Source organism: Trichophyton verrucosum (genome assembly GCF_000151505.1).
Source record: "Trichophyton verrucosum HKI 0517 chromosome Unknown contig01012_1.f1.exp, whole genome shotgun sequence".
Lineage (NCBI taxonomy): Eukaryota > Fungi > Ascomycota > Eurotiomycetes > Onygenales > Arthrodermataceae > Trichophyton > Trichophyton verrucosum.
In genome coordinates, this window is record NW_003315191.1 from 64,882 (window position 1) to 91,863 (window position 26,982).

Genomic DNA, 26,982 nt, shown 5'->3' on the forward strand with positions numbered 1-26,982 from the left:
TATAGAAAATATTCTGTTATAATAAAAACTTGACCTATGTTTCTAATAATACTGTTCCTCTGTAAGCAGGACTTCTCTTCAACAACCGGCTATAGCCAAGAACCAAAAGTAGAAGGGTGTTATTTGCAAATAGAGCAAATACAAATATCAGGACCGTAAAAAAATATAATAAAAAGACCAAAAAAAATCAAAACATACGAAAGTCGGGATTCGCTGGTGGTCACCCACCCAACTACTAACCGACCGGCAAGTGGCTTAAGTACAGCTGAGCGGACGGGAAGCTCTGTTTTCCACTTCCTATGTTCGTATGTGCTAGATACATAGACGAGAGAATTGACATAGATGTGTAAGAGTTCCAAACACATCGTCAATCCCATAATATTCTCATAAATTCAGAACCACATACTCGTATGACAGAGGCATTTCGCTGATGGGGAATAACGTGCACTTATATACAACAAATATCGTTAACTAAAGCCGAAGCATCCGAACACAAGAAATAAAGAGATGCCTAGGAATAGAATGCTTAACCACCAATGCGGTGAATCACATCACAATGCAATCTTTATTCCTATCTCTTTCTCTATAGTAATCGTCACGATGGGGTAATGAAGAGGTTGACAGCGAGCCAGGGTATTGTCGTCTCCTGCCAGGCATGTGTGGACTTGGACCATACCCCGACATTCGATTATATTGAGGATTTGGGCCCATAGGACCGTTATAGGGTTGCTGCTGCTGCTGCTGCTGCTGCTGCTGCTGAGGGTGCAAGGGCCCATTAGGTGGTGGGATATATGCTGGTTCTTGAGCAGCTTGCTCATAGGTCGGGGGAGGGGCATTAGGGTCATTGACGGGATTATTTTGGTTAGTGGCAGGTGGAACCATTGGAGGGAAGCCTTGAGCCCTTGATGGGGGTGGGCGGTGAGTAGTAGGTGTACGGGGGAGGGGGGTCAAAGTTGATGGAAGGGCAGAATTAGGTCGTGAAAAGCTAGCGGACCGGGTGTTCCGGATTTGATGTTGAGACCGACCCCGGGGAGATGTAGTTTCAGAGCTTACTCTGAGGTTGTTCTGTGACCTGCGTGGGGGTTGTGGAGGACCTTGCTCGTTTCGCCGGGTTTGCTCATCTTCATACTGTAACGAGAGGGCAAAGGCATAATCTGCATCTGTTTGTTCGGTAGCACTCGCATTCTCCCTCGAAGATGGCTCTTCTGCGCATGGCGGAGGCTGGCTAGGTGCAGAGCTGCTATGCCCTACGGGGCGGAAGTCACCGGAGTATAGCTCCGAGTTGGTGCCATTCACATCCACCAGACTCTCCCAGACAATTTCTGCATGGCCGGCATACCCAGCATCGGTAACCAGTGTGAATAGCTGGTTAGATATCGGGTGTTTAAAGAGTGTTGCAAAGTGATCGTTCCTGAATAACACACATATGCTACCCGCTGGTATGGATCTCTCCAGGTGCTGGAGACCAAAGGGGCTCAATTGGGTAGGGTGGTCTACGGTCACAAATCGTTGGATGGTATCTATATCCTCAAACAGTCGTTGTTCGTCTGAAGCTAACGACCCGGTATTTATAGCTCTAGATTCTAGATCTTCTCTTTTGAAATGAAGTAACTGAATATCGTCGTGATATTCGGCAACACGAAGCATTGCTTCGTGAGTTGGTGAAGATGGTGCCGCAGTCCAGCCATGGACTAGCGGGAGGTTAAATGTACTATATAGTTCAATATCTCGTGTCTTGAGAAAAGTTCCAGGTGTAGGAGGATGTAGTATCTATAAAGGTGAGTTAGAGAACTGAAAAGGCTGGGTCAATTCAGGAACATACCGGAGTTAATCGTGGATTTACGTTCATTCCAGTGTGCAACATTGTGAGAAACACGCTTAAGGCTTCGATATCAGGCAGATCATTATGTCCGTCTGGTGAACTGATGAGTTCATCAAACAGGGCCTGTATGAGCAATCCTAGAGATATCCTTTCTCTAGAATGCAATGCCCGGATAAGCGGCGTTTGCGCATTAATCGGAGACCTTAAGACAAGGCCGTTGACTAACGCAAGGAGTGGACATGGCCCATTTTCATTTTGCACCAAAATTGGCGACTGGCGTAACTCAGTGGTTCCATCTGTCCAATTAACAATGCGAATATCATATATTTCAGACTTATGGCTTGAGTGTTGAGATGACGGCGCAGGGGATGCAGGTTTGGGACTCGAAGCTGGTTCAACTATGCCCGGAACTAGAGGTGGGCCGGTTGGGTTTGTCACAACAGGCTCTAGATGTTCACTATTTTGAATGGCCACTCCTTTGCCTCTATCTTTTTTCTCATCACTAGACTCGCTAGGAGTGTGCATCACTGAGTGTGTCTCTGGTTCTGAGTGGTCATGAGAGTTTAAATCGATCAGATCCCCGGATTCCGTTGGCGATGTAACTTCATGGGTCGCGCGCACCCTACCTTCAGCAGGGACGGCTTGGCTATCATGAGCGCCAACAGTATTATTACGTGCGGAGGAATCCAGGGTCAAGTTGCCCATTTTGTCGCAGATCTGGTTGGCATTATAGGAACGTTGGGGCTGAATAGAAGCATTCGGGTTATCGAAAGGGTCCTCAGTAGCATTTGATGCTGTGTTCAAATTTTCTATAGCTACGGTCAGTGAACGTTGTCTAATTGATGAAGTTAGAAGACACCCACTATCGCGACTCAGTTTGGCTTTGAGAAATGGATTATTCGACTGTAGCTGTATGCCAGATGTTGGTATCTCACCCCGTGTCTGGTCGTTTAGAGAGGTGGAATCCGTCTGTCCCGTTCCTTGGGCAGAAAATGGTTGCGTAGGCGGATTGTATTGTCGCAAATCGCTATTTACGCTGTCGGCCCAGATGTCTGCGGAGTTTTCGAGGCCATCGGTCGGAGGAATCTGAGGCAAGGCGGCATGCCCCGACTCAGTCACAGAGGAACTCGACGTTCCCTCTACAGTTTTGTTCTGGCCGTGGTCAACTGTCTGTGACAGTGGGGTTTGCGACAACTCCGCAGTCGCATGTGCATCGTTATGCGATTCCCTCACATCAGGAGAGGGCCGTGTGTTAGATTCATGCGACATATCCTTATATCCCGCAACATGACCTGCCTCAGGCTCAGTGCGTGTCGAAACCATGGTTGCCAACAGCTGTATATATGTAGCAGCAGATTGGGCAAAAGGTGAAGTTCCCTTCTACCAGCAAAAAGCGAAAGTAATGATAGTCGTGTTTAGCTTAAAACTTGGTTGCATCATAACACTGATTGCGGCTTTATATCCTTTGATGGCGCAGGATTGTGAGAAAATGCCCCGTCCCTCTTTCATATGGAGGTTTTGACGGCAGCCTGGATGAGGCGCAGGTCTCCACCCAGTGACACCGCGAGAAGGAGCAAACAGTCGCGGAGGCAAACACAGCTGTTCGATTCGTGAGGCTGTGCTCGGGGATTCGTTTCGCGCGCTGTCGTCGTGGAGCTGTTGATAGCCGGCAGAGAGGCTAGTTAGCGGTTAATAATTAGTTGCTTCATGCTCTCGCTGCGGTGTTAGTAAAAAAGAAGAAACGGGAACGAAAGCCGAAAGAAAGTTAAAATAAGCGCCGGATGACGTAAGGACGGCGTCCGGGTAATTAAAGCTCCGGCCCGTGGTGTTTTCCAATTCAAGCTTTTTTCTCTTTTAGGAAATTTTGACGGTCAAAGTGTCAGCTTTCCGAGATCAACGCGGGGATCGAAGAGCAGTTTGTAGGTGGGAAGTAGATCAAAGATGCATTCATCCATACCACCAAATGTTTATGTGGCGCTTAAGCTGCCGTCAGACGTCACGAAGATTATACAGACAGTACCTAACTCGTAAGGTAAACCCCATCTCACGAGTCCTGGAGTGATAGCTAACGGTAGCGGTAGGAACATATCTCTTGGGAAGTATGGGTCGTTTCCATGCAACCAAATAATTGGCAGACCGTTTTATGCAACTTTTGAGATTGCAGACAATCCAGATGATGACGGCCATGTCCTGCATATTGTGCCCGCAGCTGAGCTTCATACTGAGGCGCTACTTGCAGATGGTGAGGGTGAGGGCGAGGGTGAAGCTGGGACAAGCACTCCATCTGCGCCATTTCCTCAAGAGGATAACAGGCACATCATTGATAACAAGAGCACACAGCAGCTTACAATGGAGCAGATTGAGGAGCTAAAACAGTCTTCTACTGATGCAGGGAGAGAGATCATTTCAAAACTGCTTGAGTCGCATTCTGCACTTGACCAGAAGACGCAGTTCTCGCGTGCCAAGTATATGCTTAGGAAACGCAAGAAATACCTGCATCGATTCACGGTGGAGCCAATGGATGTAGGGGTGCTGACTGAATGGATGCTTGAGCAGAAAGATCCGGGGCGGGTTTTGGAATTGCGGGATGAAACTATAGGTTTAATTGGAGCTTGGGCTAATGTACATTATGGCGGCAGCGGGGAGTCTGAAGGTGCGGCAAAGGTGAATGGGGCGGTCAATCAGGCTAAGGGACGATGGTTGATAGTGGACGACACCGGTGGCCTGGTTGTCGCCGCCATGGCAGAAAGGGCAGGCATTCTATATCCTCCCGAAGTGCTCTCTGGGGAGGGACTTGGCAGCATTACAAAACAGGGAGTAAGACCTGCACAGTCTGTGGAGGATGAGACGCCAGCAGTGGAAGCAACGCCTGCACCCCACACGACATTAACGGTTATTCATCACAATTTACAGCCGAACTTGAGCATGCTCAAATACTTCTCTCATGATATCAATGAACCTTCGGAAACCCATCCACTGTCTTCTCACCTGAAGACCTTATCGTGGCTGCAGCTTCTCCATCCATCTGAGGACGCAATATATGAAATGGAGCCACCCGAGATTAGCGAGGAGGAACTGGCGAGCTGGAAACCCTCCAAACGATCAATGCATTTCAAAAAGAAACGGCGCTGGACAAGAGTACGTAATACGGTTGACGAAACAAGAGCAGGCGGATTTGACGGACTTATTGTTGCAACTTTAATGGATCCTGCATCTATACTCAAATACACGGTCCCTTTGCTGGCTGGGTCGGCACAGGTGGTGGTGTACTCACCATACATTGAACCACTGGTGCAGCTAGCCGATCTCTACTCAACTGCACGCAGGACCGCGTACATCACCTATAAGCGAGAGGTGGCAGAAGGGGCTGCAGAAGATAAGGAGGAGGACTTCCCCGTTGACCCAACGTTGCTGCTAGCGCCCACGTTACACACATCTCGAGTGAGGACGTGGCAAGTGCTTCCCGGTCGAACACACCCTCTCATGACTGGCCGGGGTGGAGCGGAAGGATATGTTTTTCACGCAGTTAGGGTATTGCCCGCAATAGGGAAGGTTGAAGCCCGAGGTGTTCAAGCGAAGAAGCGACGAACAGAGATTTCATGAAAAGGGAACAGTCTATTATTGGACTGTGCCCCTGGCATGGTACGATGGCACCGAGTTAAAAAATGGGGTACACTTATGGTTACTTTGGTGGTGCCTGGCGGTCTGGACGGTGTGAGATAGATAAGGACACGAAGGATGCGGAATGGAGCACCCAGCGCACTGGGTTTGCACGTTTTTAACCACTCACTAGGGGGGCCACTCCAGTGCTACTGCCGGTGCTAATGCAAACGTTGGATGCAAGGGGAGGGTCAAGCATGGCGATGGTTGAGATAAAAACATGGAAGGGGTGTTTCACCAGGAGACCGGACGTTCACCCGCATAACTCGTCAGATTCACAAATTGACCTGCAGACCCTTGTCCAGCACGTTTTTTTCCTGCTGCCTTAGTGCGGCGTTAAGAGGGGGGGGGCCTCTCGTTCCCCCCAGTATGTAGCGTGGATGGGAGTGGAAGGATGGAGAGTTGATACGTGCACACTTCTATGTATAACAATAATGGGGTTAAGGAGTCCACCGTGTTTCACCAATTGCATAGCAAGGATGCCTCACAGAATGAAGCCTGGTACTATGAAGCAGCCCAGAACCGTGGAGCAGCAAATTGCCAATATATTATTGCCAACACGATGAGCAACTACCAAGAGATTGAGCGAGCTTCTAACTTGCTGCCATTTGCAATGGCGGCCTGCTACACGTGAAGTCCGACTAAGAGCTTTGCTATATGCCCTCGGCCATGTAGACGAGAGACTGTGGTGTGATATGAAAAAAGCAGATGAGTCCCCCCTCCACTCCCCCTAGCTATAAACTAACGAGTAAGGCTTGTGAACAGGGACCCTTTTTTTTCACCTTTTTTCCAATAATAAGTAATTCTCGGTGACGTTCCTCATCGACAACTGGCTGCCATAGCTGCCGCATCGCCGCTGCATCGCCAAGAGGTACATGCATGTACATCCCCATACATCGGACTACTGCGAGGTACATCACAGGTACCTTGGCCTATGGGCGACACGTGCGGCTGCTGTGGTCGAAGATTTGCTCCCTTCTCCCCGGCCGGTCGTCGCCTCCAACCTTCGCTGCAGCCAACGCCGAGCGTAAAAAATGGGCCAGCTCGACTCGCAAAACGACCAAGAAACGCCCAAATTAGAAGCTCAATGAGGGCAGATGTGCGCGATATGCGCCGTGCCTCGAATCAGAAGCTGGTTCCGCATGGCCTAGCGACGAGCATGGCCGAAGCATCCCCGGGCGTGGGCTCAAACCAAACTCGAATGGATGGCTGTTGCACGACAGGCTTGCCCCCTGGACGACCCCTGATACGCCACAGAGGAAGGGCCAGTAGTCCCATAGTCGGGGGATTTTTTTAAGAGAGACCAGCAAGAATGCAAAGACCAGTTCTATATATACATTACACTCTCCGTACGGAGTCCATCGAGCACGCATTACCGGCACGCTGGCTTGAAGGCCTAACCTTACGAGAAAAAGGATACGCATCTCAGTACTCCGTACTTAGAAAAGTATTTTTATTACTATCCGTACTCCACCAGAAAATAACAAATAACCCAGCCGAGCCATCTTCCCTGTTGGGACAAGACAAAGAGGGAGAGCGAGAGACGTCTAGCCCGGAGCCTCGATGCCGAAAGGCGCTGCCAGGGCGAGCGAGAAAGAAGAGCGCGAGCGCTGTGCTATTTATTATCGTCGCCATTGTTAATTATGGTGGCAGGCGAGTTAGCCGCAGGGCCAATAGGCAGCCCCTTGCCAGCCTCCCGAATCTGCCACAGCCGTCGATCCAAGCTTTTGCCTCTTTGCCGGCAAGCCCTTTGCTTCTTCCTCCTCCCCTTCTCCCCCTTCTTGCTGCTCACCACTTGGATGGGCCCAAGGTCAGAAGATATGCCCCTGCCGCCCAATCACCGTCTCGCTGACGGAAATATCAAGCGTCTCCCGCAATCCACTTCGAGGCGTACCTCCACCAAGGCAAAATGGAGAGTCGACATGGGTGCGTCTTATCCCCCGGCAGGCAGGCTAAGAACTCGAGGGAAAAAGGCCTTACTTGGGCCCATTAAGCTCCCCCGATTGCACGGGCATGGCATCCTGTCCGTCATTGGGCGTGGTATTCGCTCTTTTTTCTTTTTTTGCCCGTCTTTGCTCTCGCTCTTTTTTTTTTTATCTTTCTTGTGCTTGAGCTCGAAGCCCTTGGCTTGCTGCTGGTGTCGGTTGCGATGCAGATATGGGAAAACCGTCATCAGAAGACCCAGAGCCCCAGGGACCAACGCCCTTTTAATCAGCGAATATATACTCTGATGCTGTCCCGCTGCCTCCTGAACATCCCTTCCCCCCGTTTCCTCTTTGATGGTCGTTGCTTCGTCTGCTCGTCGATGGTGAAGTCTGTCTGAGAACTCTCGCTCATCTCACTCTCTCTCTGTGTGTGTGTCCCTTCTACTGAGACAACAGCCAGCCCATGAGATGAGACCGGGGCCTACAGCAGCAGCAACACCACATCCTCCATAATCAACAGGATCACTCTGCCCATCATGATTCTAGCCACGGTCAAAGAGAGCGTGCGTACCAGCTGGGGCATGTTCAGCGCAGTCGAGCGTCGTAACATCTTCCTATACATTCTAGGTATCGCCTTCTACAAGTTCGGCCTCGAGGCCTTCAATGGTTCTATTCTCGCCCTCGCTACAAACCGGTACGACTACGATGCCTACTTGAAGCATAGACCGGCCAAGACCTTCGAGCGAGTTGGGCTTCTCAGCGGCCTCAACCAGGCCTGCCAGTGTGTGGGTTCGATCATGATCGCACCCTTGGTCCGTCGGGCTCCAGCCAGGCTTGTCCTGGTTGTTTCTGTCGTCTTGTTCGGCCTGTTCACCGGTATCCTAATGGTCGTGGACGCTGCCACCGGCGGAACTATCATGCCACCAGAGTTCCGCGGCGACCATCCGGCCATGGATTTCCACTACTATGGAGATTACAACACCGACGGTATTATACCCATCTACTGTGTCACTGGTCTTGTCTACGGGATGGTCGAGTTGATCCGCCGTATCATCCCTCGCGATATCGTGGGAGGAAACATTCAAAAGCTTCGTCGACTCGATGCCATGGTCCACGTCTTCTACGAGACGTCAGGCACAGCTAGCGCATTCTGCACTGCTCTAGCCCTCATCCCGACCCTGGGGAACAACTACTCATTCATCATCACCCCCGTGTTCTTCGCCATGGCCGGTGCCACTTGGTTCTTCATCAAGGAAGCAGACACCTTCCAGCCTCCTCCTCCACCGCTCATGGGCAAGCGACCAACCTACATCAAGGCAGTGTTTGTCTCCTTCTACCTCTTCGGCGAGTCCATCTGGACCGGATCCAAGCTTCTTCTCACCAACCGACGGTTCATCTGGCTTATCCCTGGTTACTCCATTGCCTTCTACGGTCATCGCTATCTTGAGAACGGCCTTGCTCCCGCGGTCGCCCGTCGTTACCTCGGTCACTCTGCTTGGGCTAACATCATTGTTGGTGGCTCTAACCTGGGAGAATTGCTCGGTGCTCTTTTCGTCTTCCTTTTCACCAACCTCGTCACCACCCCGATTCCCTGGGTTCGACTCGATGCCGTCATGTTGCTTGGAGTTTGGTACCTCTCCTTCTGGACGCCTCCACCAGACCAGGTCGCCTACGCCTGGATCATCGGCGCGACTTTCCTCCCCATCTCCTTCGGCTGGGCTGCTGGAGATGTCTCTCTTGCAGCCTACATCCAAGCCGCTCTTGCTCGCCACGAATCCAAAGCTCAAAACGTTTCCCCCCTCGGTGCCGTCATGGCTTGCCTTTACACCACCTACATCGTTACATACGCTATCACATCGCCGCTACTGGGTCAATACATCGACTCGGTCTACATTAGAACTGGTGGCCGTGACGGAGGAGACATCCACTCTGCAATTCACAACGTTGCAGGTGTGCAGTACAGCGTAATGGCTGTCATAATATTCGCCAGTACCTTCATTCCACAAGGAGCCTGGCGCATCAACCCCAAGATGCTGTTCAACCAGAACCTCGACGCCGACCTTGAGGTTACTGAAATTGGAGATGGCATCGACCTGAAGAAGAAGAGCCACGAGCGAGAGACTTCGCTCAGCACAAACCCAAGAGATAGAGAGTCATGGTGATTTCAGACTCCCACCCTCGTCTCTTATCAATTCTTCCTCTTCTTCTTCTTCTATGCTATATATACCCCTTTTTTAAAACTTAACTTTTTGATCTGGTTTCTTTTCTCTCTGATTTAACTCATGTGTCGCTCGGTTACTTTGCGTGGTGTTCTGGCAGGATTTCTCTTTCAAACAAGTACACAGCTCTTCTATATACGTCGATGCGAAACAAACATCCTTTCCTTTCCCATACCCCTTCTTCCCTGTCCTCGTCTCTCTATCTCTCTTACTCTGCCGCTTCCTCCCTACTACATCACAACAACCCCATAAATCTCGCGTTGTCTTCTGGATTGGTAATGATGCATATGCAAGTTTATTATGTCTACACCTACACAACTAATTAACAAACAAGGCCTGCAGTGTCTTGGAATACTCGAATATCGCGCTCCAGCCCAACCTCCCCCACCCCTTTTTCACCGTTACTGTCAGACGATGTCTTCTCCTTATCCTTCCATTCCCTTAATCTCATTTGACGTGACCGGGCTTGATGCCAAGCCTGATAAAAACGCTTCCGCCGTACTTTCAATATTTCCTTATCCTACTTTTCTCACCTTCTCCGTTCCACGTCGCTCTGTTTATGTACCAGTAAAGGATGGAGTTGAGCGATAACGGCGAAGAAAGAAACATATCTCGCGAAGAAGCTAGTCGTTTAGTTAGTTAGCTGGTTAATATAAAAATCGACTTGACTTGTCAATATCAATATCCTTCGTCCATACATAGTACAGGTCCTTATCTCATAGATCCTGGCCCTGACCTCTGTGATCAGATCGGTTAATTCATTCGCGGCAGCCTCACACTTGATAAGTCTTCGTTGCCTAAGTTATCTAGTTTGTCAAAGACGTCGATGACTTTTAGACACGCAATTATCTACTCCCGCGGTCTCAAAAAATTCTACTTTCCTTTATTTTAGACTTGGTTCAACTGAAGGACACTCCTCCGTTTATATTTCTACTTTTTGCTTCATTCCACCATTTGGAAACCCAACTTCCCCTATCCGAAAAGCCGTGGCTTGAAGGCGATATGCCAGATAGGTATATACCCGTTGACCGCATCCAAGGCCCTAAGGAAGCGTTGGCTGACATTGCCTTTCGGATATCAACTCCCCTCAACGTTACGGGTATCAGGGAAGAACCCCATTCGTGGTCTTCAAGCCAGAGTGTCGGCAGCGCTGCTGAGTAAGCTGTTGTAAGAAATGCTTATTAGTCATCCAATGCTCCATTTCTCGACAACTTTCGCCAAGGCCTGCTTACTCATCAAACTCGGTCTATGAGAGTCACGTGCCTCAATACAGAGCGGAACACAAATTATGGAATGCTGCAGCGTCTAATATGAGTACTGGAAAGGGAGGTAAATAGGCGTAGAATGGATAGATGGTGATGGCTATCGAGACATACTACATCTATTCATCTATGTAGGAATGGGCTTCGTCGAATATCCTATGCCTACACCGATATGGAGCAGGCGTATCGTATAACTAATGGTTATACGGAGGGGGCGTAGTAACTGGGTTATCTGCAGTGAAAGTTATAACCAACTCTAACTTTCAGAACCTACACCTACGAGGTAGTCTACTTTCTGCCATTCCAGGTACCTTTGACGCCGTTCGTCCAACATGTTCTCCTTTCCAGCCCAACTCGAGTCTGACCAGCAAACGCGGAACTGGTACCAGGACCTCCTTGACCACCCAGAATGCCAGGGCGACCCTGTAAGCGATGCATTCAGCCAATTACTGAAATTTGAATGATTTCTCAGGCTAACCGAGACGTGCAGATAAAAGTGCAACAGGCATACGAGTCTTACAGACAAGCGAGCCTGGCAAGGTCTCTTGCATCCATGACACTGGCAGATGGCAAGGCGAAGATCATACCCAGCCCTGCCCTTGTTCAGTATCTCTCGCATACTGCACTTACCAGCGGGCCTAAGGAGATTGAGAAGCACTATAGAGACGAGAGTGTCAACTGTATGGTGATCTGGGCTCGTCCAAGCCGAAAGATCCTCGAGCTCCTGCTTGGATTACAGAACAGGCTTAAAGATGTAGTGGGAACTGGTAAGTGGTACTTCTTACGAGTTATGTCATGGCTGTAGTCAACTAAATTGAAAATTTGAACACACTGGCAGATATGTGGTTTCCAGAGTCTTCTCGGCTGCATTTATCAGTCGTTGAGATCTCGCATCGCCATCCAATGGCGCACCTGTGGTCCGTGTTCAAACAGATTGGAAGACCGTTAGTCCAGGAAATGCTGGACCTCCCAGCCTCCCATGCTGCGTCTCATTCAAGGGTTGCTCGTCTCGGAAGGCCGATGCTTTTGTTCGACGCTGCTGGAGTAGCCATCGCCTTCGCTCCAGTAGGGACTGACACCTATACCTATCACCATTTAAGAAGAGACCTCCATAGCATGGCCATTAGCAGTGGAGTCAAAACAGACACATGCTACACTGCCTGCATGGGACATATCACGCTTGGTCGTTTTATATCCACGAAGCACTTTGATTCAGACAATGTGGAAACGGCTCAAGAGCGGCTCAGAGTCTGGATGGCTACGATCCAAGATATAAACGAAGAACTAAGGCAAAGCTATCAGGCAGCAGACTGGGAATGGACAGTTGGTGAGGAGAAGGGACTGGAACTCCAGATGGGAATGCTCAAATTTGGACGAGATACAGAAGAGGCTGAGATAGCTGGGCGGAGTTTTGGAGGTGAAGCGACAGCATCGACGAAGGCTAACTAGTTAACTAGCCCCGGCAGCAAATAAGGGGATATCTACCCCGAATACTTGTAGCCGCGCATTTAATCCTCGCCCTCCGCCCTGAATTTGACCTTATGCACTCAGAATAGCGAACACGGGAGAGTAAGGTGGCTTGCATAGCTAGGGGTAGCCGCAAGGCTGTGCTTCTCGTAACCCAAACCACCACCGCAAAACTATTTACAGCTGAGCTGCTGCCTTTTCACTGCCAGTAATGGAGAATCCGCTCGCTGTCTCGTTTCTTCCCGTTCAAGATCGATAAAAGTGTTGCGGCATGGACAAGATTGACTGGCGAAATTATCCTGTCGGCCTGCCCTCGTATTCTCCAGCCCTTGATGACGGGCGGCTCTGCCAGAAAGAACTAACGTCGGCACCGACTTCCTGGCGATCAGAGAAATACCCAGCAGCCTCGAGAGTGCTCGTCCTTGACCATGATCGTGGAGTAGGTATGTTGTCAACAATATCTAGTTCTAAGTACCTGTTTTCACCGGTTGACCGAGCCTTGGTTCACCTGCGGGAATTCCCGAAAGCTTGATTTTCAGCGGCTGATCAACTTCTGCTCTCACCAAAGGGAAGAAACAACTCTGCGACGACGAGACTCTGCATAAGTTGCTGGTAAGTTGTCTTGCGTATCACGCTATTTGATCGGTCAAAGCATCCATATATCGACGGTATAGTAATTTCCATCGCAGGTCGGACCGCAGCCGCAAATACGATTCATGTAAGTAACTACCTGTGGCCCATGATCGTTAGCTACAACCAGACTGATGGTCGCGTTTCTCTCCAGACTCCTTGAATCGACGCCCCACGAGAAGGTACTTCATCGAATACATACGAATGCTGCGGCTGTTAGCGTGATCAAAGCCAATGCGCTGGCCGACGAGAAGACGGAAGCTCATGTCGAGGACGAGGTCGCGGACGAGTTGAACATATCGCTTGACTCTCTACTGAAAGTGCTGGCTCGATATGACTTCCCTCCATCTGCCTGCTCGCATATACGCGGACAGGAACAGATTTTTGGATCGAGAATCGGTCGAGATGACAAGAAGAATAAAGTAACTGCTTATGGTAGGTATATATTTCTTATATAGAGGTTGTTTGGATGTTGGCTATGACCCGGTACTGACAACGACCTGACTTTGGATAGATTTCTGGTATGCGATACGAGCAAGAGCCTACATTCGTGCCGTCGATAAAGAGGCGGACTTGAAGATGACGATAGTGACACACTACGACGTCAAGTCACAGTCGAGCGTCATACTGCTGAAACACCGCTCGTTCAACGATCTCCCCAAGGCGCTAAAGGATGAACTCCACGATAAGTTGGTGGACTTTATACTCAATCCCAGTACGGCGGCTCTCGCGGGAAATCCATTTGCTCTCCATCTCCTCCATTTCAATAGCACCATCCAGTACTACCGGCGGGCTGCCCGAGATCCTAGGGATTCCGTGAGAAAAGAGGAGATCAAGGCCCATGGAGGGAGTTCCGGCCTAGAGGAAATCAATATACAACGACTACACCTGACGCTTACCAGTCTTGACCAGGATAAACTGCAGTTAAATTTCATTCTTGGAGTTCTCGCCCGTTTGCGGAAACAACACGACCAGTTTTACAGGATGGTTAAGGGTGCTTCCGACGTGGACAGCCGTGACTGGCTCTATACCCGTGTAGAGGAAGAGTATGATCGATTCGAGAACCAGATTACATACTTTAAGACATCCATAGAGGATGTGGCGGCACGGGCTCAAAGACTTTTGGATCTGGTATGTTACTTACTAGAGTCCCAATTATATCTAGAACTAGGCTGACTTGAGATGACAACTAGCTTTTCAACTTGAGTACTCGGCACAGTACACATTTCAGTTCTCGTATGGCTGAGGAAGCAATGAAGGAGAGTGCATCGATGAGTACCATTGCGATCATGACCATGGTTTTCCTTCCAGGGACATTTGTTGCCGTACGCTTTACTACATACTAAACTATGAAGGCACAGGCACACCAGCTAACAGTGGGATATAGGGATTTCTAGGGACTAATCTTGTTAGTGGTCCGGGCCAATCTGATGGTCCCTCGGCGAAGACTGGCGGTAATTCTACGACGATTACGATATCATCCCAATGGTGGATATTCCCAGCTGCAACTATTCCACTCACTTTACTCACGTTTCTACTATGGTATTTATGGAAAGTATATGCCGAAAGAATGGTCAATAAACGCATCTTAAAGGATAAACGTATGCAAGGCGAAGTTTGATTTCTTATAATACCCCTATACATTATTTTAATATTACCTAGGAGATGGTCATGAATATTTGTCAAATTATTGTCCTGTCCTTTTTGGAACTTGATTAAATCCGGGGTACGACTATCCTCCTTCAGAGATGGGACTTCAGAGATGGGAAAAGTTCATATGATCCTTTACTTCAAATGAGCCCAAGCAGGTTCCTGTTCGACGAATTTTTTCCAGGTGGTCGGGGCCTCGTCAAGAAGCTATCATGGCAAAGTTAGCATCCTGTTATAACGCCAGGTTTCATGAATGAACTGCCACTTACGTCAAGACTCTCCTTCAGGCTTGCACCACCATAATACCCAAACATATACAATAGTTGCATATTCTGAAGCATCTCCTCCCTTGCTTTCTCCGACATATTGCCTATGGCAAGGATCCCCTTGAAATCCTCGTCCGGAATATGGAGAGCAGCGCCGCCCTGGCCATCCTGCGTCTTGACAGCTTGAAACTCGGCGATAATGCGGTCTGGAGTATAGTAATCGGTTGCTCCATATATCTGCTTCCCAAGCACTTTCTCCCGGTTGAGCAAGATGGCTTTGACGAATTTTCCGGTATCCCGGTAGCTGTCGAAAAGGGGAATGGGGGTATTATTTGGAACCGGGTTGCTAAAGTTATATACCCCGGATACGTTGTTTAGGGTGCCGGCTGGGATATTGGACATGTAGAAGCCAGGAAGGAAGAACGTGGCTGGTACATCGATGCTGCGAATATATTCCTCCACAGCAGCTTTGGAGTCAAAGTGAGAGACTCCTGTGAGCTTTCCGCCAGACACTTATATGGCTTGTTAGCTTGACGTTTCTTTGGTTCGAGATGAGGCAGAGACAACAATACCCTTCGTCACATTGATCAGGCTACTCCAGATCAAATGCTGGACATTATCCTCCTATACATTTTGACGTTACGTCAGTATAACGGGTATCGTGTGAATACAGGAACGACTATGAGAAACGCACTTTAGCGGCATCAGCGATATTCTTGCCCTGCCGAATCTCCGTCTCGGCGCTTCCTGTCTCCCAGAAATTGGTGACAGCATATACAGCGTATGCGCCCTTGAAAGCTTCGATGAGAGATTCTTTACTGTTGAGATCCGCCTAGACACTGTTAGCCCGATAAAGTAGTAATTGGGCATTCGTTAACTGTGAAGCAAACCTTGACACACTCAACCCCTCGTTTAGCCAGAGCCTGGGCAGATTGCTTCGATGGATCTCTTGTAATTGCACGGATAGAGAACTGCGCTGCGGCCTTCTCATCGCCGAGGATGGAGTTGATAACCGAACCACCCTGCTTTCCAGTCGCCCCAAGCACGACGAGGAGTTTCTTGTCTGCCATATTTGTCTGGTGTGATGAAATGATATCTAACGATGCTTGAAGACCCTAGTTATCGGCGTGATAACGGGCGTAGTTATATAGATTAGATGGAAGGATGTTTGGAAGAGGGGGACTCGATTTGACATTAAATGCTGTGTCGCCAGTGATGTCATTTAAGTGATCCGGCCGGAGCAGTGGTATCTATGAAGCTCTTATATAGACATTTTTCTTGCTATGTCTAGAACAACGCCGAATACAAGAAATGTCTCATTTCTAATCGAATCTCTTGTCTCCTCCCCAGCTCGCTCTTCACGAAAGGGCCGAATGTGGCGAGGACATGGTTTGGTAATGCTTAGGTGGCTGATAGCTGGTAGTTTGTAATCCGCTGGGAACATCGACCAACTTTTACCTTGCTGGATAGCCAATTTCAAGGCGTTTCGGAGCAAAGCAAGCACCGACGGCGACGATGTGTTAGGTCGCCGTGGAGGGTCAGAGAAGAACCTGCAAGTGGTTACACTGCTGGTTGTTGCGTCGTCGTTATGCAGTGTATGTAGGGTTGTCCTTTTGTACACAGAATGTTGATTGTGATATTATTGTGTACTCAGAGGCCGACGCGTCTGGATATGGTATGGTTAATGCATAGTCTCTAATTGCGGTTGAAAGCCTGCCTGATCTTAGTTGAGGATATATCTCGGACGAATAATTTGTGCGTTCTGGTACGACGGGAGGCGTGGAGTATACGGAGTTACATCGCGTTCAGGGTTTGAGATCGCAATAATATCACAAATAATTGAAACACCAATGTCCTCGACCTAGCGGGTTGTCCTGTCAGCCAGTCTGTTTCTTTCCAGCCAGCCAGTAGAACGCTCAACATGCAGTCAAAATCGGTCAAAATCGGTCAAACTTAGCCTTCGCTATGACAGTCAGTCTCATATCATCAGCGCCTTTATGCTTCATGCATATTTTATTATGCACATTTTATACAGTATATGCACTCCCAGATTACATCATCGCAAACTCACGTGATGCACCTGGGGTTTTTGCATTTTCTTCCTTTTATGTTTCCATCGTCGGACGAAGAACAAAAGGGACAAAAATAATAATAATAATCACTATACGAAGCGAACCAGAGAAAAGGGCGAGTCACAGCGAACGCAGCGAATGGCGATGCAGGAAGCGGAGGTCAGTGACCCCTCCTGGGCGACGAGGTTTCATGATGGCGGTTCTCTCTCGGGCGGCCCCTTGGACGGTGCTTGCGTGGTGCGACCCCAGAGCCAGCGCTGCTGCAACTGTCTTGCTCGAGAACATGCGGACATCCCTGCGTTCCTTGAAATTGGCGGCCAATCAGCGCTCGCGTGGGCGACGGCGACCAACCTCCTGAGCATCTCTCGGCCAGGATCCACCGTCCAGTCCACACTTGACGGGATTTGCAAGTTCGATTCGATGCGCAAAGACTGTGGCCATGCAAGCACCGCAGCTAACATGTTTCGGGTTAGCGCCGTACAACTCTTGATATTCTTAGGTCCCAGTAAGATTGATTTCTCTGGTTGACCGTCACCACGCTAACCAGGCCCTAGAGGTGCCCAGAGCACTCTGTCTTCAGGATTTGGGCAGATGGCATTATGACTTGCTACCGTCTGCGTGTTCGAAAGCTGCCGTTTTTTCTCTCGTCTCCGTGAAGTCGTGTGCCCTTGCTGACTAGGACTTTGAGGTGGAGAAGTGCCAAAGACTCGATGGAGTACTCCGTACTTTTCGCGGAATAAAGCAACCTCGCCATGTGGTTGTCGTATGATACGCAATAAAAAATGAAACAAGGGAAAGGATGCGCGTCTTTTAAGTAGACACCTACCGGGGATTTGTGATGGAAGCCTGATGTTTGGTGGAAATAATAAGCGTCAACACAAAAGCAAGCCTGACGTGAAGGCGATCGAGCTCACTCCCTATCTAACTATCACGTGACACGCACCCGGCCCACTGGATTATTTATTTTTTTTCCCATCAAAAAGGCACATGGATGGAGGCAGCAGAGGCAGGCAAGCCTAAAAAGCTCACTGGCGGCGCCTAGGGCCAAGGGACATCAAGCCACAGCGACGACTAGTGGCTCCCCCACAGCACCAGCACCAGCACCACGCAAAACACAGAACGCTGCTGGGAGAGTAACGACGGGCGGGCGACGACGACGGCCTGCTTTCTGCTGTGATTCGCTGCCCCTTGCTATCCCGTCACCCTGGGCACACCTCCTGGCCTCCCCTTCGAGCCTTCAACTGCGGCCAAATCAGCTGCTGGCGATGCGAAATAAAAAAAGAAGATCTGGAGAGGGACCTACCACGTGACCAACGCTGTTCCAATGCGCGCGAAAGAAGAAGGAACGAATAAAGGTGGTCCTTGCCTAAAACAGTGCAAAGCCCGCTAACCTAAGCTAAAACTCTTTTACTAACCTGAGCTAACTCGGCATCCTCGAGTTTTCCAGCCCTTCAACCTCCCTCCGACCCTCCCTCGACGCAACAACAAGGACATCGACAGCGACGACGACGTTGTGATCGCTGAAGATAGGATCCACCGCAGCGGCAGAGACGAGCTCAAGGCCTGGAGAATCAGTTTACCCAGGCTCCGTTTTGGGATTCGCCTCTTTTTTTTTCTTTTCTTTTCTTTTCTTTTCTTTTCGCAGCCTCAAATAACGAAAACGGGGGGGAACAAGAGAATCGAAACCAGACTTGTTACTTGCGCTGCATCGACGCGCATTTTCTCTCATCTTCATTCTGCTTAATTTATCTCTAGCCGGATAGTTTCTCTCTCTTCTTTGGCAGTTTCGCCTTTTCTTCTTCTTCTTTTTCTTCTTTAATCCTTTTTCTCGTCGCTCCTTTATCCATCTTTATCAACTTCCCGCTTCACCGCAAGAGAACTGCGTTCCGAGGAGGAGCTGGATATCGCTCTCGTTTTTCTTCCCGGTCTACCTGGATCATCGACTGTATCTCCTGTCGTTTCCCCCTTTCCCGCCTTGTCTGGACGGAAATTGGACCTCTTGCATCCCTGTAATGCAAGGTTGACTGCCTGATCTTGAAGCTCCATTCATCAACTGCGCGGTTCCTCTGTCGCCCACCGCTTGGTGCTTGTCTCGCCGCGCGATCTCCTGCCCGGGATTTCGTGATCCCAAAGAGGTTCACGCCTTAGCCACGGCTCTTCAAGGTGTTTCCGTTTATCATATCTCTCCATTCGCCTTTCCCGCAATCCTCTTGCGCGTTGGCCGTTTTTCCCTCTTGCGTCCACCAAAGCCGGGAAATCACGTGTTGAACTTTATTCTTCAAGATTACATAATATTGATGCGGTCACGTGTCTATGGCTTCTCGATTCCCGCCGCGGGACCGCTCACCACCGCCATCTAGATACGGCGACAGGGGCCCGCCGCCGTCTCATGGACCATCACATATACCATCGGGCCCCAGGGGGAATGACGATGTCAATTCTACACCACTAGGTCGAGACCCTCCTCGTGGTCCTAAGGCCCTCATAGATTCGTCCAGGGGTGGCCATTTCCTTCCATCCGGCCCAAGGGGAAGAGGATTCCCTAGCCGGAACGACTTCAGAGATCGAGATAGGGACAGGATCGACCCCCGGGACCTGAGGGATGGCCCGCCGCCCCGAAGAGGCGATGGAGACCGTGACTGGCCTCGTAGAGATCGCGGGTTTGATTCGCGAGACAGTCACGGTCGGATGGGGTTCGGTCGAGGACGATCGAGGTCCCCTCCTATGAGAGACTTTAGAGACTCAAGAGACAGCGGACCCAGAGAACTGGATATACCACGTCTACGCAGAAATTCAAGAGATGGACCAATTTCACTTAACACACCACTCTCAGATCTTCCTCCCCTGAGAGGAGGTTCGATGCGAGGCCGTGGGCGTGGTGACCGAGATCGAGGGCGAGGGAGAGGTATGCCGCTGGAAGATAGAGATCTATTCAGAGGGCGGAGTCGGTCTCGCGATGGCTGGCGAGACGTCCGCATGGACCGAGACAGGGAGCGTAACCGTGACCCACGAGATCGGGATAGGGATAGAGATCGAATGCTCGATCGAGAACTCGACAGGAGGGAACGCTTCGACCGTCGTGATCGCGATGATGATAGGTGGTCGCAGCGCGACGACAGAGACCGGTTTGAGCGGGTGGAGCCTTGGAAAAAGGATCGACCACCAGCTCGCATCGATACCAAGACTTCTGGTTCTCATTCTGCCAACCCGTCATCTGCTGTATCACAAACCCCAACCCTGATGTCTCTCGGTACGCCCGCAGTTGGCACTGAAGACGAGGTTACTGCTGCTTCTGCTGCTGCTGCTGCTGGGCCCCGAAAAGCTGGTAGTACATCTTCCACTCCCAGGGAGTCAAGGCGGCCATCGGAAAAGACAGAGCATGTCACCCCTATCCGTACACCGACACACGTCCAGTCAACGACGGCTCAACCCGAACAGCCTTCTGAACGGCCTACACCACAGTTCTCTCCTTCTCCTGCTGCCCCAGAAGTGCCTGCCTTTGGTTCCCTCTCTTCTGCTGGCTCGGCTGCTGCTATTACGGAAACCGCTACCCCTGAACCATCAAGAAAATTATCACAATCGGATACCCCCAGAGAGCGTCCTGATCTATTCCCTTCCACCCCTATCAAGCCTCCAACTGCCCCTAGAGCCGATAGAGTGGATGCACAGCAACGTTCCGACCGGAGTAAAACTGAAGTGCCCCTTCGATCCAGTCGTCCACCGTCAGCCTCTCCGGTAGTCCAACCGAGCTACATGATTGACTATAGCCACCCTGTCCCCGCACTTGACCGAGGCATCACTCATGAGCCAGCGCCTCAATCAAACAAGGCCAAGGATACTCATGCTTCCTCTAATGAACAGGAGCCCGACCTTTTTCCTTCGTTACATGGCCTGTCGGGCTCCAGTAACGCTGCTACCCCGTCATCTACTCGCGCTTCATCTCTACCGACACAAAATCAATCGCAGCCACAGAAGTCACCGCCACCTCATTCAACCTCGCTTTCTCCAAACTCCCAGCATGCATCTATACCTACTGGGCCAAGAGCGCAACAACAGCGCTCCACCGGTCAACGGCCCGGAGCCAAAAGTAGTAATCAATGGGTCAGGCCAGGGTATGTGAATAGAAGAATGTCAGCCACTAACTCACCGTCAAGTAAGAGAGACCTTTGGGATGAGGGGAACAAAAGACAGGCGCTTGAAAGCCCGTTCGTACCCGAGGGTCCTCTTAGCAGCAGCGGCCATGGGGACGAGGAAGCTCAACCATCTATTAGCCCTGTGAATGGAGAGGATAGCGAAAAGAGAGAAAAGGAGAAGGCAAGCTCTGAGCCAACAAGAGAGCACACTGAAGAAAATGAAACTCGTCCATCAGAGGAGGAAATACAGGGGCAATCTCTTGATGCCGATAATGATACAAAGATGCTTGATGCACCGGAGGCTGGGGAAATCAAAGAAACGGAAGAGACTCAGGAAGAACCAGAGCAGCATATTCCAATGCTCTTCGATGAACCGAGTGACCAGCAATCTGATGATGATGATGCCCTAGATGAAGAAGACTTCAATCAATCCGAACAACGTTTCGAGAAGGAAATGTTGGCCCTAAAATCAGAAATCCCGCTGCCTCCACTGCAGGACCCAGTTGTGGTTGATCTACTCATGAAGATTCAGATGCTTGGGATGATAGCTGATGGCGCTGCACCAGCAAATCTTGATCAGCCAGGAGCTGCCATGGAAGTTGAAAGTCCTGATAAGCCGGTTGCTATCATCCCATTATCAGGTAAAGAAGCGGAAGAGGTCGAGCTTGCGGAAGAAGTAAGACCTATTGAGAATGCTGCCGGGACGCCTGTGACGATACCTATCATCGAAGCCAAGGCTGTAGAATCATTGCCATTCCTACCTTCTGGTCCACCGACCCCCTTCTCGGATATGGAAACATTACAGGAAAATTATAAACTCCATGAGCGTATTAAGGATTCGCTGTTGGAAGATATCATCAAACAACGAAGTGAAGTTGCTAAACAGCATGCCGTCTTGCGTGAGCAGTACGCGCGGTACTATAAAGCCTGGAGACTGAAAGTACGTGACATGGATAAAAAGAAAGAGGAGGCGAGGAAAGCTGAGTCGGAATTATCATCCACCCCTCCACCCTCCGCGACCGCTGCAGCATCTCTCCCTGTGATCGAAGGCAGGCGGGGATATAAACTGAACAGTGAGCTTGACTTCCAACTTGCTCTGAAGGCATCCGCAATCACAGCACAAGAAGAATCAGAGCGTCGCCGAGATCAAGAGGCCACCGTTCACCCTGACATGACTCGTGAAGCCCGTATCCCGGACATGCTGGACGAATACCAGAAGAAAGCAAGTCTCTACCAAGACACTAACCAAATGGTCGATCCTGCGGATGCCTTCACTGTTTTTGCCTTCCATCCTCCGCCCAACGACTTTACGCCTGAAGAACACAAAGCTTTCACTGAAGCCTTCATGGCTCATCCGAAGAAATGGGGCAAAATTGCTGAACTACTTCCAGGCCGTACTTTCCAGCAGTGTGTGATGCATTATTACTCTACCAAAGAAGAGATCAAGTACAAGGCCAAGCTTAATAAGAAGTGGACGCGCAAGGGACGTGCAAGAAAAACTGCAAGAGCCCCAAGATCAAATGCTCTCATGGCGGATTTGGGAATCCGACCTGCTTATGATGCAGATGATGCAGAGACACCTGTTGTTACCGATACAGGAAGGCCCAGACGTGCAGCTGCACCTACATTTGGCGAGTCAAATGCTGACACTGAAAGTAACACCCCCACACCGGCGTCTGGGAAGCGCGGAGGCGCAAAGGACTCTGGCGATCAGCCTGCTGAGAGAGCCCCCGGAAGACGAGCTGGTCGTGGTGGCGGTGGCGGCCGTGGTGGTCGAAGAGGGAGGGGAGGTGGTCAGCAGGCAGCTTCGAGGGTGGAACCTGCACCACCTACGACTGCAGCTGCTGCAGCGTGCGCTAGTACCTTGCCTGCAGTCGCTCCCCTGCCAAAACCTGAGGCGGATGCCGTGGAATCATTAGTTGATGCGATGTTGAAAGCTAAGGAGGAGATCGAGAAGCCGGTGGAAGAGGCCGCGGTGCGTTCCAAACCGAGTAGAAGCTCTCGCAATAAGGAGCAGCAGCAGCAGCAGCAGCAGCAACCGGCACAGCAGCAACAGATGCAGTCAGTAGCTCAGCCGGGCCTAGAGGCCCCTGAGCCAGGTTCAAAGGGAGGCCCGAGCGATGGCGGGTATGGCTCACTGCAGCCTACCAGCTATTGGTCTGTACCTGAAGTCAAGGATTTCCCAGACCTGGTGGCCCATTTTGGCAAGGATTTCGACGCTATTTCTCAATTCATGAAAACAAAGACACCAACGATGGTATGCATTTAATAATTGAATTCCCTAACAGAGCTGGATGGATGTTAACAACTTTTTATAGGTGAAAAACTACTTTCAGCGCCGTGTTGACGGTGGGAAGACAGAACTAGAAGAAGTTGCATTGATAGCCGAAGCCAAGAAACTGCGAGGCGAGCCCACTGGACCCCTACCGACCCCGAGTGTTAGTTCAAAGCGACGATATGAGGCTACCCCATCATCAATTGCGCCACGAGCTTTGGCGCCCAATATGGAACATGCTGAGATGATGGACAGAACGCTAGCGCCTAAGGCCAAGCCATCTGTTATCAATATGGCACCTGCGCCGCCTGTGATACAACCACGTCAAGGTATGGAGAAAGACCGGTCACAACCAAAACTATACCCCCTTGTTCAGGCTCCTGCAAGTCAGCCCAACCTCGCTGCCACCAGTGATGAGCTCCACCAACGCTCTGTCAGCACCTCACAGTTGCCTCAGTCCCATCGAAATCAACAAGGGCCAAGAATGGGTTATTTCACTGATGAGCGTAGGGAGAGCCGTCCTCCCGTTCACATAGCTGCTCACATGTCAGAGCAGGACGTGAAGCCAATACCGTCTTCATTGACGAGCCAAGTAACTCCGGGGATGCCATTACAGACTCTTCCGCGACAGAACCCAAACGTTGTGCCCCAAATTCAAGACCTTGGAGACATTCCACGCTACGGCCCGCTGTCGCAGCCGCCTACATTCCCTCAAGGGCCTTACCTGCAGCCGCCGGGTGGTGCACGCAACACCTCAACGACGCCGCAGTCACACTCTCGTCGCTCAAGTCGTACAATTCCTTCTGCCGTCACTTCTCCTGTTCAAAGGCATATCAAACTCGACACCGATCCAAGTGGAATACCAGCCATGGAAAGGCCGGCGCCAATAGGCCCTCCAGCGTACTTAACTCCTGGTCATCCTGTATCTGTAGGCCGACAAGGCCCTACTCTTACCCCACCTACTGACCATGGTCGACCGAGAATAGCTGCCGCACCAGTGCCACCAGCAGCGCCAGAGCCTCAACGTCAGGTGCCTGCGAAACGTTCCAATATCATGAACATTCTCAACGACGAACCGGAAGAGCCTCAGCCAAGGAAAAAGTTTGCAAGCGAACAGTCAGCACCCTCAGTTGCTATTGGGCCGCCCTCTCCATCACGGCCTGTTTACCAGGGACGTCATTCCTCGTCAGGCCAGCCGGGTCATTCCGAGGATCAGCATCATTATCAAAGGCAGCCACAGTATTATTCTGGTCCATCTCAGCCTCAACATCACCAGCAACAGCAGCAATCTCAAGTACAATCTGGATCCAGTGGACAATATGCGGAACCTCCATCCACCTCGACGAGAGGTTCTACTACTCAGGATTGGATGGCGAGATTTGATCCTCGCGAGCAACAACAATCACATTCGAGTTCTTCTACTCCATCGATTTCCAGGCTACCTAGCTACAGTCATGGATTCTCTGGTTCCGGGCCTCATACGCCTCATTCTGTATCAGGCCTTCAACATATGTCCGACCAGCCTCAAGCTGCCACCCAGCCACGCCAGTCGTTTTCACATCAGCCTTTGCAGCAGCCGCCAGTGCAGGGGTTGCAGGACCGGAGCCAGCAACCACAGCCACACCTGGGTCCCGCAGGGCGAGAGTCCCCGGGTCCTCGCCATATCCAAGCCCACCCGCACACGCGGTCGCCCGTTCAACGACACAACGCCCCATACTCTAGTAAAGTCTCACAGCAACGTTCTACGTCGCCCTTACCGTCTGGTCCCGGTAACATGAACCCGCATGTGAGCCAGATGTCTGGTTACAATCCTCCTGGAGTCAGCCACCATAAAGCTTCTCAAAGTCAACATCAGCCAGGTCCTCCGCATTTACTGTCTCAATCCCACCAGCATGGGATGCATGGAAGTAATGGGTCACAGTATGGTCCACATGTTCAGCAATTGGCGTCATCCACCTCACGCCACGCACCTCCGCCATCCGTCATGCAACAAGAACAGCAGGCGCACCAACATCAGCATCTTCAGCACCAGCACCAGCATCAACGCTCGCATCAGCCTCAGCCACACCCACATCACCAACACCATCAGCATCAGCCCTCCCTCTCGTTAAGTCAACGTAGCAATTCTCCTTTTGGCCACAGCCCACATATGACTCCTCAACAAGTCTCTCATACCCAAGGGATACCTCGTGCTGGGGGCCCCATGTCATCTTCCAACGCGCCTAGTCACCCTGGCATGAGTATAGGAAGATCATATACCCCTCCATCAAACCTGGGCCAGCATCACCCCCAAAACGGCTCCAACAGCGGGCTATCCTACTCAAACACACCGTCTCATCCTCTTCACCAATCCAGCCAGGGAAATAACCTTCATCAACAACATATACGACCGCGTCATGGATCTGGTGGGCCCCCGCCCTCCGGACCGGGTCACCATAATATCTACCCGCAAGAACCCAGACAATGACCATATTGGATAATGGCTTTAATCCTATCGACTTTTTTCGACTTTTCTTTTTCTTGGCCGCCTTTGGCCTCGTGTATTATCATGATATGTGTGGATGCCCTGATGTCTCAGCTTGAAAATGGATACTGCATAAATAACCACGTCTCCTTGTCTTGCCGTCAGGGTCTATTCAATTCAGTCTTCCAAGTCCTATAGTTTTCTTTTAACCTCTTCCCCGTTTACTACTTGACTTATCCTGCATTTCACGACTTCTGATTCTTTTTTGTTTTGTTATTATTAGCCATTCTTATTCATACGGACGTTGGCTGGTTTTCTGTCTCGGGATTTTTTTATTATTTTTTTTCCCCTTGCCTTTCACTTGTATGCATATAGTTTTTTTCTTTGTTCTTTTTATCCTCTACATGGCGGGACGAGATAAGATGGGTTGATTGACTAAATGCGGTACTGAAGCATGGACATGGGTTTGATTCATACGTTCACATATCATTAATAGTCGATAAATATCTGTATATCTGTGCCTCTATCAAAGTTTGAAAATTATATAGATAGTCGTTAATAGGATTGACCGCATTGTCTGGTACGATCTCTCGTCGTATATAAAATCCAGAGACATGATACGGCAGACCCAGCGAGAGCTTTGCTCTACATGTCCACGAAATAAGCGGGAACGTGGTATCCAAGCAATTAGGCTCGATTAGCAGCTACACTATCAAGTGCCCGATATACTTGGCACAGAAATACGTAGACGCGACCTTTTCGTGAAAACCTAGTTAAGCGACAAGCGAAACAGCCGCGAGTCTTTTCTAACTCTATTAGAGTAACAAAAGCGTTTATTAGTCAGCTGGATTCCGTTATTTTTGGGGCCTTTCTATGGGACAGGGGCGTGTCAGCAAAGTAGAAAATGGAGCAAAATCGATGAAATTCCCCGTCATATTCCTAAAGGACCTGCTGGGAACCTATCAGCGGCTTCTCTGGTAGGTCGTCGACAAAGAAGGATTTTGTCTCCCTTTTTCAATAGTCGTTCTGCCTTCTGACCCTCATACTGGGGGGAACTGGCGGTGACCATAGGGATCACAGCAGCGATTAACAGTTTAGACAGGCCTGTTAGGTCATAAACGGGTCAAATCTGGTGGG

At 50.2% G+C, this 26,982-nt stretch overlaps 9 protein-coding genes across 9 annotated transcripts; 5 read left to right on the forward strand and 4 right to left on the reverse strand.

The window, feature by feature from the left end:
* Positions 1–546: 546 nt before the first annotated feature.
* TRV_07509 (DUF455 domain protein) lies at positions 547–3,145 on the reverse strand (the record flags this gene model as incomplete). The annotated part of the gene is made up of 2 exons (XM_003018449.1): positions 547–1,770; positions 1,823–3,145. 2 exons carry the CDS (start codon positions 3,143–3,145, stop codon positions 547–549), a joined length of 2,547 nt encoding a protein of 848 aa, XP_003018495.1.
* A 618-nt stretch (positions 3,146–3,763) lies between these two features.
* TRV_07510 (uncharacterized protein) lies at positions 3,764–5,425 on the forward strand (the record flags this gene model as incomplete). The annotated part of the gene is made up of 2 exons (XM_003018450.1): positions 3,764–3,849; positions 3,904–5,425. 2 exons carry the CDS (start codon positions 3,764–3,766, stop codon positions 5,423–5,425), a joined length of 1,608 nt encoding a protein of 535 aa, XP_003018496.1.
* A 1,700-nt stretch (positions 5,426–7,125) lies between these two features.
* On the forward strand, positions 7,126–9,569 carry TRV_07511 (uncharacterized protein; the record flags this gene model as incomplete). The annotated part of the gene is made up of 3 exons (XM_003018451.1): positions 7,126–7,408; positions 7,477–7,795; positions 7,895–9,569. The coding sequence occupies 3 exons, from the start codon at positions 7,126–7,128 to the stop codon at positions 9,567–9,569; spliced, it is 2,277 nt and encodes a 758-aa protein (XP_003018497.1).
* A 1,779-nt stretch (positions 9,570–11,348) lies between these two features.
* TRV_07512 (uncharacterized protein) lies at positions 11,349–12,337 on the forward strand (the record flags this gene model as incomplete). The annotated part of the gene is made up of 2 exons (XM_003018452.1): positions 11,349–11,655; positions 11,742–12,337. 2 exons carry the CDS (start codon positions 11,349–11,351, stop codon positions 12,335–12,337), a joined length of 903 nt encoding a protein of 300 aa, XP_003018498.1.
* A 782-nt stretch (positions 12,338–13,119) lies between these two features.
* On the forward strand, positions 13,120–14,331 carry TRV_07513 (uncharacterized protein; the record flags this gene model as incomplete). Its single annotated transcript, XM_003018453.1, has 3 exons — positions 13,120–13,420; positions 13,500–14,116; positions 14,179–14,331. The coding sequence occupies 3 exons, from the start codon at positions 13,120–13,122 to the stop codon at positions 14,329–14,331; spliced, it is 1,071 nt and encodes a 356-aa protein (XP_003018499.1).
* Positions 14,332–14,770: 439 nt separating this feature from the next.
* Positions 14,771–15,971, reverse strand: TRV_07514 (NmrA family transcriptional regulator, putative; the record flags this gene model as incomplete). The annotated part of the gene is made up of 4 exons (XM_003018454.1): positions 14,771–14,842; positions 14,905–15,399; positions 15,596–15,733; positions 15,792–15,971. The coding sequence occupies 4 exons, from the start codon at positions 15,969–15,971 to the stop codon at positions 14,771–14,773; spliced, it is 885 nt and encodes a 294-aa protein (XP_003018500.1).
* Positions 15,972–19,880: 3,909 nt separating this feature from the next.
* TRV_07515 (MYB DNA-binding domain protein) lies at positions 19,881–24,439 on the forward strand (the record flags this gene model as incomplete). The annotated part of the gene is made up of 3 exons (XM_003018455.1): positions 19,881–23,363; positions 23,425–24,309; positions 24,368–24,439. 3 exons carry the CDS (start codon positions 19,881–19,883, stop codon positions 24,437–24,439), a joined length of 4,440 nt encoding a protein of 1,479 aa, XP_003018501.1.
* A 75-nt stretch (positions 24,440–24,514) lies between these two features.
* On the reverse strand, positions 24,515–24,715 carry TRV_07516 (uncharacterized protein; the record flags this gene model as incomplete). The annotated part of the gene is made up of 1 exon (XM_003018456.1): positions 24,515–24,715. One exon carries the CDS (start codon positions 24,713–24,715, stop codon positions 24,515–24,517), a length of 201 nt encoding a protein of 66 aa, XP_003018502.1.
* Positions 24,716–25,363: 648 nt separating this feature from the next.
* TRV_07517 (uncharacterized protein) lies at positions 25,364–25,909 on the reverse strand (the record flags this gene model as incomplete). The annotated part of the gene is made up of 2 exons (XM_003018457.1): positions 25,364–25,603; positions 25,712–25,909. Coding segments are annotated over 2 exons (438 nt in total), but the record flags the coding sequence as incomplete, so codon positions are not given.
* Positions 25,910–26,982: the final 1,073 nt, after the last annotated feature.